At 43.8% G+C, this 14,754-nt stretch overlaps 1 protein-coding gene across 5 annotated transcripts; it reads left to right on the top strand.

The window, feature by feature from the left end:
* Positions 1-1,235: 1,235 nt before the first annotated feature.
* On the top strand, positions 1,236-14,167 carry zbtb40 (zinc finger and BTB domain containing 40). Of its 5 annotated transcripts, XM_034868259.1 has the most exons (13): positions 1,250-1,371; positions 2,933-3,126; positions 3,300-3,721; positions 4,663-4,694; positions 4,785-4,946; positions 5,452-5,677; positions 6,892-7,299; positions 8,149-8,355; positions 10,055-10,219; positions 10,434-10,648; positions 10,735-10,891; positions 11,383-11,597; positions 13,212-14,167. In XM_034868259.1, exons 2-13 carry the CDS (start codon positions 2,975-2,977, stop codon positions 13,419-13,421), a joined length of 2,571 nt encoding a protein of 856 aa, XP_034724150.1. In that variant the 5' UTR covers positions 1,250-1,371; positions 2,933-2,974; the 3' UTR covers positions 13,422-14,167. The 5 variants fall into 5 exon arrangements, with proteins under 5 accessions (XP_034724148.1, XP_034724150.1, XP_034724147.1 ...); XM_034868257.1 differs by having other exon boundaries at positions 1,236-1,371; positions 2,929-3,126; positions 4,663-4,946; XM_034868256.1 differs by having other exon boundaries at positions 4,663-4,946.
* The last annotated feature ends 587 nt before the right edge of the window (positions 14,168-14,754 follow it).

Here is a 14,754-nt window from a genome sequence, read left to right as displayed (position 1 = left end):
GCATGGAATATAAAATTCCATGCCACTGCACAGCTTGTTTGAAAGCACAGTTTCTGAATACAGCTGTGTGAATTTCTCTGTGGATTGAGCGTTTTGATACTTTGACAGAATTTATAGCACCTAGATTATGGAATTATTTCTAGATCTGCTTTATTATCAATTGCACTTTTTAAAATATGGGACCTTTAAAGTGCATTTCGATTTGGGGGAATAGGAAAAGTTTCAGAAATCATATTGAAAAAGAAGAATCCATTTACCAAATCATTCAACCTCTAAATTCTGAAAAAAACGGGAACCGGTTGTATATAAAATATAGGTTAAGATACTAAACTTAAGCCGATTAGAAGGGCCAACAAGGAGAGATGTGCTCCTGTAGCTGCTGTTGAGTCATTGTTATACGCTCTACGTTTTTAGCCTATCATATTGATAATTAAGTTCAATACTAATAATAAAAATCAGACAGTATACTTCTTCTTTTTTTTATGTGAGAGCCATAGACAGTTAAAGTAATGGACCAATAGATCCCGTTGTTCTGGACGGAGACCAGTGAAGGATATTAGAAGCACTTTTTTGGTGATGGCTAGGCTTTACTGCGCAGCCTCAAACTGAGCTTGACGACGTAGTTTTGACGTGGACAACGTGTCTGAAAGTTGTAAGTCTTCTGGTAGCTGTGCACGAGAAAGCTCAATCATTCCCAATCAGCAGAGAAGGAGAGCGTAGGTATAATTGGGGAGATAACATAGGCATAGGCTAATTATTGCTAACTAACATGCTAGTTAACATTAGTAATTAAACCTAAACAGCTAATTTAAGTCGAAATTATCTGCGAGCCTCTCCTGACAATACGGTCATTTGTCGACTAAGTGACATTAAGTCACGTGCTTATGACATATTCGTTAGCCTATATTTTTCAAAAACGTCTGCGACGGAGCCATACCGTAAGCTACAACGTAATAGAGCCTTCTATACATTGCAGTGTTTCTTTAGAAATAAACAATGGATAAATAGAGTCTTTAAACGCGTCAAATGAAAAGTTATTTGCTGTCAAAGTGGCGCCAAAATGAATGGCAGTCAATCGGATGCTAACTGCAGGTGATGGTTTCGTAGCATTAAAATGGCGCCATAGGAGCTCCGCTTAGAGAGGAGAGGCTTACCCATAGACATAATAAAGATGTGTATATGTCTATGGGCTTACCCCTTTGGTGAAAGCCTGAGCGGTCTTGTCATTAACCGGAAACGAACCCATTTGCTTGCCGTACTGCCTGTCGCCATTTTCAAAACGTCTAAGCTTTATTGCGCACTGATTGCGCACAGCAGAGTTGTTCAGCAAAGGAGTTTAAATAAAGAGCCGGATCGTTTGAATTATTCAAGGTAAAGACATCCATTGACTGGAAGCTGCATGTCGGATGGCCGTAAACTGTTTATTCGGAGAATAACTACCCACGTATCCCAATGAGTTCCACTGACCTAACATTAGTAACGTTAACATGTTTTACATTAAATTAGCATCCGTAGCTAAAGCTAGTAACGGATACCCTGCTAAAGCTGGCTAGCTTATGTAGCTATTTACTTAAAAATGTTGACCGAAGACACCTCAGTAAAAGAAACCTGTAAACTGAGCCAACGGTTGGTCATATAATGTAGACCACTTGCTTCGTAATGTTGCTAAGGCTAACAGCTATCAGAATATTACATGACACTTGTTCGTAACGTGTTTGCCTAATTCAATTTAAATGAAAATAAAATGCTGCTACTGTTGACACAAGAACATTTCTTGAGACTTCTTATGGACAACTCTCGCAGAGTTTCTACTGAAGCACTTGACTTGTTTCCTTCCCATTATCGACAAAGTTAACGGTATTAACCACCATAAAGGTAAAAAATGTAATATTTTTGCACTTAAATGTTAAAAAATGACAATATCTATATTATATATCAGGGCTCGGCAATAGGAAGGATATCAGAAATCATGACATTCTTGACCAAATACCTCAATATCGACGACATTCTATACAAAAAATCGACAAAATATCATATCCTTAGACATAATGGGGTAAAGGCAAATATTAGAACGGCTAGAACAGTCTGGTAAGTTATGAAAAGTACATCACTTTACTGTATATCAGCCTTTAAAACTAGTAAAAGACAACACTTATAATATAATATACACAATCTAAGAGGATATCTAGTCTCATATTGCGATGTTGATATGATATCGATAAAATTGTTAAGTTCTCGACTTACACTATCACAAATGTTTCTAACAATGTTCAATTTATTTAAATGATACCGGACGTTTCATTTAGTCGCCTGTAAGTGGCATCATAAAACCTTTGACCCTTCTAGTTAACTTCCATCCAAACCATAGACTAGGGAACTAAGGCTGGGCAATGTGGAGAAAATCAAATATCACAATATTCTTGACCAAATACCTCAGTGTTGATATTGCCACGATATTGTATGGTTGATGATTGGTGCTTTACCAAAATGATAATTACACAATGAGATTTTTTATAAATATTCTCCTGAAGTGATTGAATGACTTAGTGGGTAAAGGTAAATAATAGAACAGTCTGGTGAGTTCAGAAAATTACATCACTTTATTTTGATGCAGCCTGTAAAACCAGGTAAAGACAACACTTACTATATTACCATATATCCAAAATATAAGACGATATCTAGTCTCATATTGTGATATTGATACATCAATATATTGCCCAACCTTAGTTTAAACTAACGTTAATTCAAGACATCACACTCTCACACAGCTTCTCTGTGTTGTGTGTGCCATTCCACCTGTAGATACAAATTATACAAACAGGTTGCTCCGTTTTCCGCCTACTTCTAATACTGTACATTTTTGCTGTTTGCTGACAACGGCGAAATAAATAATCTGAATTGAAATTGACATGATGTTTTCTCCATTCAAGAGAGAGAGAGCGGGACATTGTGCCCCTCTAGCCGGGCCAACAGAATGATGGAGCTCCCTAACTACAGCAGCCAGCTGATGCAGCAGCTGTGGGCCCTGAGGAAGGAGGGCCACTTCTGCGACTGCACCATCCTGGTGGGAGACAGCCCTCACCGCGCACATAAACTGGTACTGGCTGCCTCCAGCATGCTCTTCAGGTAGTGTGAGCATGGGATTAGAAAGATGATCTGCAAAGGTTTTTTTGCCGGTGATTTATTGAAGTGAAATAGTTGGTGGGTTCATGTTGCAAGAAATTTGAAGTATATTAAAGTACAAAAACGAATTGTTAATCACAAAAAAAAAAGTAAAACTATGTCTTCATCTCTGTCAGGTCTCTGCTGGATACCTCGGACACCATCTCCATCGACACGGCCATGGTCTCCTCGCAGGAGTTTGGCTGTCTGCTGGACATGGTCTACACCGGCAAGCTGCCTCTCGGCAAACACAACGTCAGCCGCATCGTCGCCGCCGCAGACAGCCTGCAGATGTTCGACGTGGCCGTGGGCTTCAAAAACGTCCTCACCACACTTGTGAACCAGCAAGTGTCCGTCCCGGTGGTGTCTGCACAGACGACGAGCCTCAGTGAGATCAACAAAGCTCAGAGCACCAACGCCGAAGGTTCGGCCTCACCCAGCAAGGACGACTCCACGCCAGACGAGACTGAGCTGAAGAAGGAGGACGGTCAGAGTCAGGAAGAGGACGCAGAGGAACCAGCGTGTAAAAGAGTCTGTACCGAGCTCTCCGAGTCTTCAGGTCAGTTTCAGCTGCTAACCATGCCAAAGGCCTGTTTCAGAGAGAATACAAACTTTTTAAAGGCATAAATACAAGAGTTAAATATATAAATGTGTACATAAAAACAATTTTGTTTAAATATTCATCCATAAGAATCATTTATAATGACAAAGGAATTTAAAAAAACGGACTGTCATCCCTGTTACGAGTGTTGGCGTTGCATGGTTTGTCCACCAGAGGGCGCTCTACAACGTCCCTGTTGGCAACTCTGATCATTTTTTGTTGTTATTGTGTTTTAAGGACTTAAAGTTCCATATTTAAAGTTTTTTATTTTTGTACGTTTTATTTATCAGAACTTGAATATATTTTGATGTTCCTCAGTTCTGTTGTGACAATATAACAAATTATAGTGCGAACTCGTAAATAACTACAAATAACTAATGTTAGGGAAATCTGTTTGTTTTGCAACACGTTTCTGGATTATTGTTTTTGAATATATATCGGCCAATAGATCGGAACATCAGATTTTTAAATAACCAAATATTTGTATCTGTATAGGCTTTTAAAATTTGGTCGGGCGCTAAATTGTATGTATCGTGATCATTTTTGCGACAGTTTTTTAAAAATTGACTCTATACACTCGGATCAACTTTCTTTTTTTCTTTACCAATGATTCACCTAAATATTTCCTCCTGATACTGTACAGCAGACAGTATGTTCTTCTTCACAAATGAAATAAATATCAGACTGACTGACTGACATGTAATGTGCATTGTTTTTAGAAAACAGTTTTTTAGAAATGTCTCATGATGTATTGTCTCTAGAAGTGGATTGTTCAAGTTGTTTTTGTTAAAAAATAAGGATAACCTACTGCAACCTAATGCAGTCCAAAACAAGCCCACAACATAGAAGACACCGGTAATGTATTAACGGTCAATGTTTTCTTATCTGTGTGTACACAGAGCCTACAGAAGGCAGATCCTCAGACAGCGTGGCGGAAGAAAACAACTCAGCAGAAGAAAACAACCCAGCGGAAGAAAACAACCCAGCGGAAGAAAACAACCCAGCGGAAGAAAACAACCCAGCGGAAGAAAACAACCCAGCGGCAGCCACTGTGTCAATTGGACCGGCTGCTGCTTTTCTGGAGCGTTTTTCTCAACTTGTAGAGCTCCTCGCCAACATGTCATCGATCGTGGAGCTGCTGAGCCAGGCAGCACAGGGAAGCATGGAGGAACAGGGGAGACAGGTAGAACAGAACTTGCACATAGTGGGCAATTTGCGTAAGCATAATTAGGGGGTAGTTTTGGGGGTTATTGAACATGCTGAATCTCCTTCAGATTTTCTCTTCTCCATGAACAGCATGAAATCAAGGAGAGGGTTAACTTGTCCTGCTACAGATTTCCCACCTTGGTGACACTTTGTTTCTATCACAATGACTCTAGAGTCTGTACTTACGTAGATTTACAATGCACCCTAATCAACATTTTTGTAGTCCATGAAAAAAGCATTGGGCTGTGGGAACATGGGGCTGACCCCACTGAACGCGGCTAAAATTCAGAATTGAGTACACTTTAATATAATTTATTTATTATTAACATTATCGCATATTTTCCTCACAATGTGCCGCCCTTGGCCATGATTGAAGTAGATAATTTATAATCTACTTTAATTACAAGCACTTAAAACACAAAAAAAAGCCCGGATCTCTCTGTAGTTGAGGGTCTAATGAAGGTAGATCTGTGCCCCTGCAGGTTGTGTGTGAGTGCTGTGAGGAGGCCGATCCCAGCTCAGTGCTGGAGAAGCTGCTGAGCAGAGTGGAGGAGGGGCAGCTCAGTGAGGGAGCCATCGTCTCGCTGCTCCGGACCGTTAGGAAGAAAGCTCCCTCCACCTTCCCCACACCTCTGCTCTCTCTGCTGGGCGAGGTGGAGAGGGACACACCGGAGCCCCACGGAAACCAAACGGCAGGTAAAGAAGAATGTAAGTGGAGATCTTCTCATTCGATTCAAAAATGTCAAGTTAAAATGTATAGTAAGTGATGTTAATGCAATGCACTTTTTTTCCAAATTGAGCGAATATCTCCTCACGGTCACCTAGCTCTCTATTTTCTGTGTGCGCCAAAAACACCACAGAATAAGGCTACGTTTACACGTGGTCAGCTATTGTCATTAACGGACATTTCAACCTCTCCGATTTAAAAAAAAAAAAGCATCGCGCACAGTTGTCAGTTTTCAGAAAAGTGTTCATTTAAACATACCCGTGTATCTATGCAGTCAAAGCCAAACCTGCAGGGAGCAGTGTAACGAGAAGATCAAGCCCACGTCAGCCAATCAGAATCCCGAAAATAGCAACAACAGCAGGGAATCACTTCCTCTGTCTTCTAGGGTTCAGGAAAATCAATACAGCATAGTATTGGGATATTTTCAGTGGCAATACGGTATAGATACACAGGCGCCAAGTATGGATCTGTTATTATACGTGTTGGTCAGTTTGTCTGCTTGACAATCCCATTTTGCGGCAACAAAATTGAACAGAGAAATGTTTTTTTTTTTTTATAGATAAAACAGATGTTGACAAAGTTTCCTTTTGGGGACAGCTATTGACATTGGGAAAAATTAGAAGTTGGAAAAAAGGTATCAGAATATTAGAATATGTTTAATATCGCAATAATATCATATTGTGGCATAAGTATCGTGATTATATTGTTTCAGGAGGTATCTTGTGATTCCCCTCCATCCCAGTGCCTTCTCTTCCTCACTTCCTCAGCTGCCTTAACCTTGTCTCAGTTTAGGTGAAAACCAAGATTTCCAAAATTCTCCACTCTGGCCTAAGTTTTAGAAAAAGTCGTTTTCAGAGGCAAATTCTCCGCTTTGCTTGTAAACGAAGGGAAATGTCTCAATGTCCAAATCTGTCACAACAAGCATGTACGTGTAAACAGGGTCTAATAGACAGCCCCGGCTACAAAACCACAAGCCACAAAACACTATTCCAGCCAACAAGCAACAGGGGGCAACGGTTGATGGTTTGTTGTATTTGTTTGGCAGTTGAGTTCAAATATCAACAGTCTTTGCACAGCCTCCCTTTAACTGAACAGTTGACCCATTATATTAAACCCATTTATATTCAATACACTGCTGCCATATTTATATCTCGTTGCTGGGATAATGGTAATAGTTTAAATCATTTTTTTACAGTTGAATCCGAAAGGGAAAACGGCACCGGAAGTGAAGAGAAGCAGGAAGGAGAGGGAGAGGAAGAAAACAGCAAGGTGGAGACGGAGGAGGATGAGAGAGTCAAAAATGACCCGACAGACTCTTGTTCATCTCCCTCCTCCCCCTCTCCCTCCCCCTCCCCCTCCCCCTCCAAGCCCTACTCGTGCCGCTGGTGCAAGAGGGGGTTCGCCTACAAGTGTCGGATGCTGGCCCACGTGAAGCGCTGCGCCATGTCGCAGGAGTGTGAGCAGCAGTGCCCGCAGTGCCCGGAGAAGCTGGCCAACCAGCGGGCCCTGCAGCGCCATCGGGCCGAGGCTCACCGCAGCACCGCGCGGGCGAAGAAGAAGGTGGCCTGTGACCTGTGTGGGCGCACCTTCGCCCACCCGTCAGGTGAGATACGCTGGTCCAGGGAGGCTAAAGTCTGAAACATCCACTCAACAACCAGGGCCGCACGATATGAGGAAAAGATCTAATTGCGACATTGCGATTGGGATACGATTCGCCATTTATTGGAGGGAATGATCATTTTGCATCACTATTCTTATTTGTCTTTAAGAATATAAAAAAAAACATTTAAGTGTGAATTTTTGTGAGTATCTGTACAAAACAAAGATGTTTCAAGGACGTCCCTGCAGCACCACACTACTTTATTCAGAATGGTTTAACGCATATATTGCCTTTAACAAACGTCTTTCACTTCAAAATGAATTCATTTATACTTTCATAACTGATTTTAAATGTGTAAAATGAACGTTTGCGTGCGGTTGTTGCAACAAGTTGAAAACGCGGACGTTGTCAGACACGGCACTGAAATGTCACACTGTCCCTAAGTTGTTTATTTACTTATCATACTGCTTTTAACATTCGAGGGCCACATTTCCCAGAGGACTAGGAACCTTTTGAAGAACTCATTGAGTTTTTCAGCAGTAAATGTTGTCACGGTGAGCCGCCAATTCTAGATGAAATGGGCGGGCACACTGACCGGCAGGCTGCAGTGTGTTTACCCCTGCAACCACCCTTCGTCTTGCGTGTTGATTTTTCACACGTCAGCGGACTTATTTGCCTAATCTCCGCATGTTTTAAGACTGTGGTGAAAACACAGATAACAACGGGCTGAAGGAACTCTTTAGTTCCGTAAAGAGCCGTTCCAGAGACTACAAGTCTCAAGAACGTTGGGTGGAAAAGCAACTTAAACTGAAACTTGAAATTGATATGTGTCCGTCATGTTTCATATTTCAGGAATGATTTACCACAAGCGCACCGAGCACTTTGAAGAGAAACCGTTTGCCTGTGAGGACTGCGGCGCCAAGTTCGGCGCCAACTCCTCTCTGAAGAATCACATGAGGCTGCACACGGGAGAGAAACCGTACCTCTGCAAACACTGTGACATGAGCTTCAGTGTGGCCGCCGCCCTCGCGTACCACACCAAGAAGAAACACTCTGAGGGTAACTCTCACACACACACGCACACGCACACACACCCACAGACACGACAAACACCCTTGTGTAGTAACAGACGGGCCTGTTGGGGATGTATGTAAATGTAAATGTGCTGTATTTATATAGCGCTTTTCCAGTCTTAACGACTGCTCAAAGCGCTTTTACATCTACAGGAAACATTCACCATTCACACACATTCATACACTGCGGCCGGGGCTGCCGTACATGGTGCCACCTGCTCATCAGATAAACATGCACACACATTCACACTCCGATGCGCAGCACCGGGGGCAACTCGGGGTTCAGTGTCTTGCCCAAGGACACTTCGACAATGACTGCAGGGGCGGGGATCGAACCAACAACCTTCCGATTGGCAGGCAACCGCTCTACCACTGAGCCACAGCCGCCCCTATGTATGAGTGTATTCTGCTGCTGACAATTTTTTTATTCAGTGTGCCGATGCGTTGCAATAGCAGCAATCGGCGCAATGACTATTATTACCCATACTTATTATCATTCCGCCAGATTTTTGTCCAACTACTAGTCCCGGAGCGTTTTCAACACGCACACAAAATACATCGAAACATGTGTAATGATCGGGAATGGTGTGCTATGACTTTTTAACAAGATTTGCCGCACGGTTTTCACAAAATCGGCAAAAAATGGCGAAAGATTTCTTATAGACTTAAATGGGAAAAATGGCTCGACATCGCTCAGAACGCCACCTCTTTGGTTCCATGCTGTATCGCCATACTTTCACGTAGAAACATACACACACACACACACACACACAGACTAACTGACCAGCTGACTGACTCCTAACTGACTTCAACAGCAGAGGAGGAGAGGAAGGAAGGAGAAAAAGTGGGAGTCTGGTTGGTTTAACACTACCTACGTCATGGCTGTTTCTCGGCAACAGAAACGTCTTAAATAGGTTTTAAAAAGCTATATCTCTGAAGAGCCTTTTTTTTTATTATTACGTTTTATTGCTATTTGGATGTGCACCAAGTAGTAGGCCCACTGTTAAAATTTCTACAGATTTTAAATCTAGTTTTGAATTATAATTGGCTTAAAAATTGTTCATTTAAACTATAGATTTCCAACGAAAGAGTCACGCCAACTACTTTTCATGCTCTGGTCTTCAATGTGCAGCAACCTGCAAGCTTACCGAGACATTGCATCATCTCCATAGAAACAACCTCCGTACCTCCGTCTCACTTCAGGCTTTCTGCAGCTGGATATGATTTGTAGCACCATAAAGTATGAACGGAGAGAGTGACAGTGAGATGCTTGCTACGGCGTTTTATTTCTCTGATTCTCTGCTTTGTTTCCAACGCCGCTCCCTCTCTTCAGTCACTCTCTACCTCGCTCCGCCACATAACGTGCCAAAACTGGAGAGACTCAAGCAGCCGGTCCAGACCGCTGTAACTTTTCTAGTCACAAATCTTTAGTCTGGGGCGCCCGGATAGCTTAGTTGCTAGAGCAGGGCGCCCATATTTAGAGGTTTACTCCTCGACGCAGCGGGCCCGGGTTCAACTTCGACCTGCGGGGCTTTGCTGCAAATCGTCCCCATGAATATTATAAGTTATTAATTCTATCTAGGATCGGGCCAATCAGGTCTGTTATGTTGTTGAAGCGTGCCACTGATGATGAGGCAGTCTTTGCATCTCCACTCAGTTCAATCTGTGTTTTTTTTTTTCTTTAGGAAAGATGTATGTGTGTCAGTATTGTAAGGCGGTCTTCGCCCAGTCCATTGAACTGACGCGGCACGTGCGAACACACACTGGCGATCGGCCTTATGTGTGCCGAGAATGTGGCAAAGGTTACAGCCAGGCCAGCGGGCTCACCGTCCACCTGCACACCTTCCACAGTAAGAACACACACACACATTCATGCTGCATTGCTTTTTATGTGTGTCCATGAGAAAAGATGGAAATAAATGATTGTGTCCTTCAATACCAACCTTCTGTATTTTTAAGCTCAGAAACACATTTGAAGAATAAATAATGTACCAAAAGCTAGCAACTTTAATAAGGCTGACATAATAAGGTCATAATTGTGGATTTGCTCCCATTTCGTGTCAGATTTGTCGGAACCTCATGATTGTCAAAAGTGTTGTCTCAGCTTCTCCTCACTGGAGGAGCATCGACAGCACATCCAGGAGTTGCACCCAAAGGAGTTCCACAAGTGTCCCACCTGTAACAACGTGTTCATCAGCGCCGCCCTGCTGGACAAGCACAAGGGCACCCACACTGGAGCCAAGCCGTTCAGCTGTGAGCTGTGCAACAAGTCGTACCAGGTAGGAGGAGACTGTCTTTCACTGTTGTCCAGTACGTTGCGCTCGCCATGCATTGGATCTAAATGTCTCTCCCTCTGTTGCCGTAGCAACTGTCGGGCCTGTGGTACCATAACAGGACCAACCACCCGGATGTGTTTGCCAACCACACCCGGCAGCTCAAGACCCTGGTCCAGTGTGACGTCTGCTTCAAGTTCTTTCCCAGCGCTGCGAGTGTGGCCAAACACCAGGCCGCCGAGCACCAGGGTGAGAAAAAACGAAGAATCCTTGAGCACGTTGGCGTGATGGTCACTATCGGGCCCGTTTTAACCGTTAGTGCCGACAACGTTTCAACTGACTTAAGCAGTTTGTAGAAAACACACTGGACTGTCCTGCTGTTAAGAGAGGTGAACAAACCACAGACAGATGCCCTGATCATGGACTCACAGCAGTGGGATGCAGAAAAAGGGGGCCTGGCTGGGGTTCCCGTTGGCCTGTACAATGCTAATTCTTTATATTTCCTAGAGTTCATTTTAAGGTAGGTAGGGATGGTTCATCCCAAAGTAGTTTATCCTTATACAGTACTTTAAAGTACTTGTATTCGAGGTAGAAGATCTTTGTATCACAACCTGTGTTGTGACAGCGTGTCTTTAGCTGCACAGCAGCTGCAAGATTAATCATCATTTGCCTTAGGGCTAAATAAATGATAGCAGCGTGTCCTTGGCTGCCTTTGCTGATCCCGTTTGTCCGTCGTCCAGGCTCGGCAGCGTCGGCTGTGCGCTGCGCCTTCTGCCCAGCGGTGCTGGCCGGGGAGGAGGAGCTGCAGGAGCACATGAGCAGCCAGCACGTCAGCAGCCAGAGCCTGGAGGCCTTCAGCTGCCCGCTCTGCTCGCTGGTCTGCACCTCCCAGCTGGAGCTGCAGGAGCACCTGCTCTCCTGCCACATGGAGGCTCAGGAGGACACCTCCCACACAGTAAGGAGCTCTGCTGCGGCACCTAACGCACATGGGACATGTAGTATCAGCCCTCAGCTGTAGAAACTGGAAAATACTGTCCACCTGAGCTCAGATGATACATTATTAATTAGATAATCAGTAGATAAATTAGAATATTTGCTCGTTTTACTTCTGTATTACAATTTATTATTAATACAATATTACTTGAAATACAGTACTTATACAGCCCACCCACACACCAGACAAATATAGACATCAGCCTTTTAATACTTCTATTACATATGTTTATCTTTTATCATTTACTGCACACTAGCCTTTTAGCACAGCCTTAAAAAGTAGGGTAATGTTGTTTTTTTTGTCCAAGTGACTGATCTGATCTTTAAAATTAGTTTAGTATTAAGCAGGATGAAAGTAATGTAAAGTATTAGGCAACTTCAATACTTCCACTACGTCCACTAAACGTTCTGTTTTCGCCACGGACAGTCTCAGATTATTATACTAAAAGTCGGACAACATTATCGTCGTTCAGCCAAACCAGAGTGGGGATTGTCGGAACAGCGGAAAGACAGGAAGTTGACAGAAACAAAGTAAAACTATCAAAAGCCGCCTGGGATCTTCTTTCCACTGTCCCGACGATGTATTGGACCAAAAGAGGTGGTGAACATTCGCCCTGTGATTACACTAGCAGCCCTGTTCGAGGCTGTCTCACTCAACAACGGACCGAGTTCACATTAGTCTCTCACACCAAGCAATACTGAACCTGAGCAACAAAAGTGAAACCACATTGTGTCTGTGTTCGATTTTGTAATGTTTGACTTGGTTTAACGCGATGTTTTAGGCCTGCAATGCTAAATCGATGTATTCGCCTCATTATGAAATTAAAATCAAACTTCCCCAGACATCCAACTGAAAACGTCTGCTCGGACATCACTCATGTTTGAAGGAGTACAAATACACAGAGGGCCGGTTCAAGTCTCTTTGCTAGTTTAAGACCCAATATGCCGTCGTTTAAATAGCAAATGCACCTGTGGCCATCTGGGCCTGCTGGTCTTACAAGGAGGTGTGTTCAGGTGCATTCTGGGCGTGCTGGTCTTACAAGGAGGTGTGTTCAGGTGCATTCTGGGCGTGCTGGTCTTACAAGGAGGTGTGTTCAGGTGCATTCTGGCCGTGCTGGTCTTACAAGGAGGTGTGTTCAGGTGCATTCTGGCCGTGCTGGTCTTGTTCAGGTGAATTCTTGCCGTATTGCTATCTTGAGGCAGCAAAAACCTGGTCTGAAGTCACTAGCATTCATTCATTGTTATTTTAACCCCTGCTTCACCTCGTGGAGTTTTGGTGGCGTGGTGCTCGTGCTTTACCCACGAGGAGATCAGTTTCTTCTCCTGAGAATCTCTCCTTCCTGCTCAGCACGTCCACCATCGTAACAGCCAAGCACCAAGGTACAAACGTGCCTGGCTTTTAAAGGGAATGGGAGTTGACCCTCTGATTGGTTTATTGCACGTTACGCCCACAACACACATATGATCATTAACATAGGGCCCTTAATTAATTATTATTATTTGTTTCAAGCAGCAAAGCAGTGCGGTTTTGCCTTTTTAAAATCAATTCAGATGCACGACTTGTCTCTCCAATTAGGTGGTTGCAGAAGATCCAGCAGGCGGCGAAGGGGCGGAGCCTGTCAGCTCTGAGGAGCAGCTGGCCGCCGCCCAGCAGGTGTTTGTGGCTCTGGCCGGGGAGAGAGAGGGCGAGTCGTCCGCCGAGGTGGTGCAGGTCAACATGTACGACCTGCTGAACAGCTCCGTCACCTTCATCTGCGAGGACAAGGCAGCAGGTCCCGACTCCTAACTGTTAACCCCCCACCCCAGCCACACGCCGAGGACTCGTTGTGATCCACCAACATCTTTCCTGTGGCTTTTCTGTTTTGATGAAATCGTGCGTTTGACGGTAGTTTACATACAGACAGCCAGGCCGGCTTACACTGCCGACAAACAGCAAGCACAAAGGCAGAGAAACCCAGCGGAACTCCGTCTCGCAACCCGCTAGAGACGGAATGTGGACTTTGGGTTACAGGTGGGGGTCTGACCCATAGAAATAGAACAAGAATAGAAACGTGCTGTGGTCATTTGACTAGTTGAGAAGAAAATGGCGCTCAGCACAGTGCATCGACCGTAGAAATAGAATCCGAGTGAGGACGGGACGGGACACATAAAGATCATCGCCGCTCTGAACATCTTGCTGTGTTGATTTGACTGTGAATCTGTTCTATTGTCATTCTATTTCTAGGCTCTACCCATGAATCCAGAGGGAAAGGTCTTGTGAGGTTTAAGATCTTTAACTTGTGTTTTGTTAAGCTTTTAATGGCAACTCAGAAAAACCCCATTCACTGATAAAGACTCTGAGATGTGACCGTTTGAAACTCTGTTCATTGAACATTAAGGTTTGCTGCTTTTTATATTTTTCTTATTAACAAATTCCATGAAAAGACCCAAAACAACACTGTATATGTATTTGTTTACCTCTCAATACTCTCCAACGTCGCTCCTCTGTGGCTCTCAGGCCCAAGCCCAGTGGTTCCTACTGAAGATGTAAAAATGAAATAAAATCTAAACTTTTAAAACTGGTCACAAATAGTTTTTAAACATACATTACTCAAACAGGAGGAAAGTGTGCATTTGTTGGGGACAATTTTCAGCGGCGGATTAATCCACATTTGGTGCTCTAGTGAGTGTTTGTGGCAGCAGGACAGTGTGTGTAAGAGTGTGTGTGTGTGTGTGTTTTGGGTGGAATGTCCAGAAACAGCATGTTGTGGGATGATGAGTCTAAAGGGAAAGCTTAGACAACACCAGGTCATCCACAGGTCACAGGACGAGATTATTCGGCCAGTCTCTAATAACCAAAACTGTTCATGTGTAATTACGTTTGTCTCCAGAGATTCAGATCATCTAGGCAGCTGCATGATTAGGGAATGTGTTGTCTCAGGACGGTCTCCTTTTGGAGGTCGGTGGGCCAGCCACACTTAAGCATACTTCCCAGAGAGAGAGAGGCTGAACTAGGCTGTAGTATCTCTGTTTACCTTAAAGGTTCAGCTAAATGTGAATCCTCTATAACACATCATGGTTAAACTCTACCTGCTTAATTGTCTCCTGAAAATTACCCCCCCCCCCCCCCCCCCCCCCCC

Source organism: Etheostoma cragini, chromosome 4, assembly GCF_013103735.1.
Source record: "Etheostoma cragini isolate CJK2018 chromosome 4, CSU_Ecrag_1.0, whole genome shotgun sequence".
In the NCBI taxonomy this organism is placed as follows: Eukaryota; Metazoa; Chordata; class Actinopteri; order Perciformes; family Percidae; genus Etheostoma; species Etheostoma cragini.
This window is presented reverse-complemented; position numbering and strand designations above follow the sequence as displayed.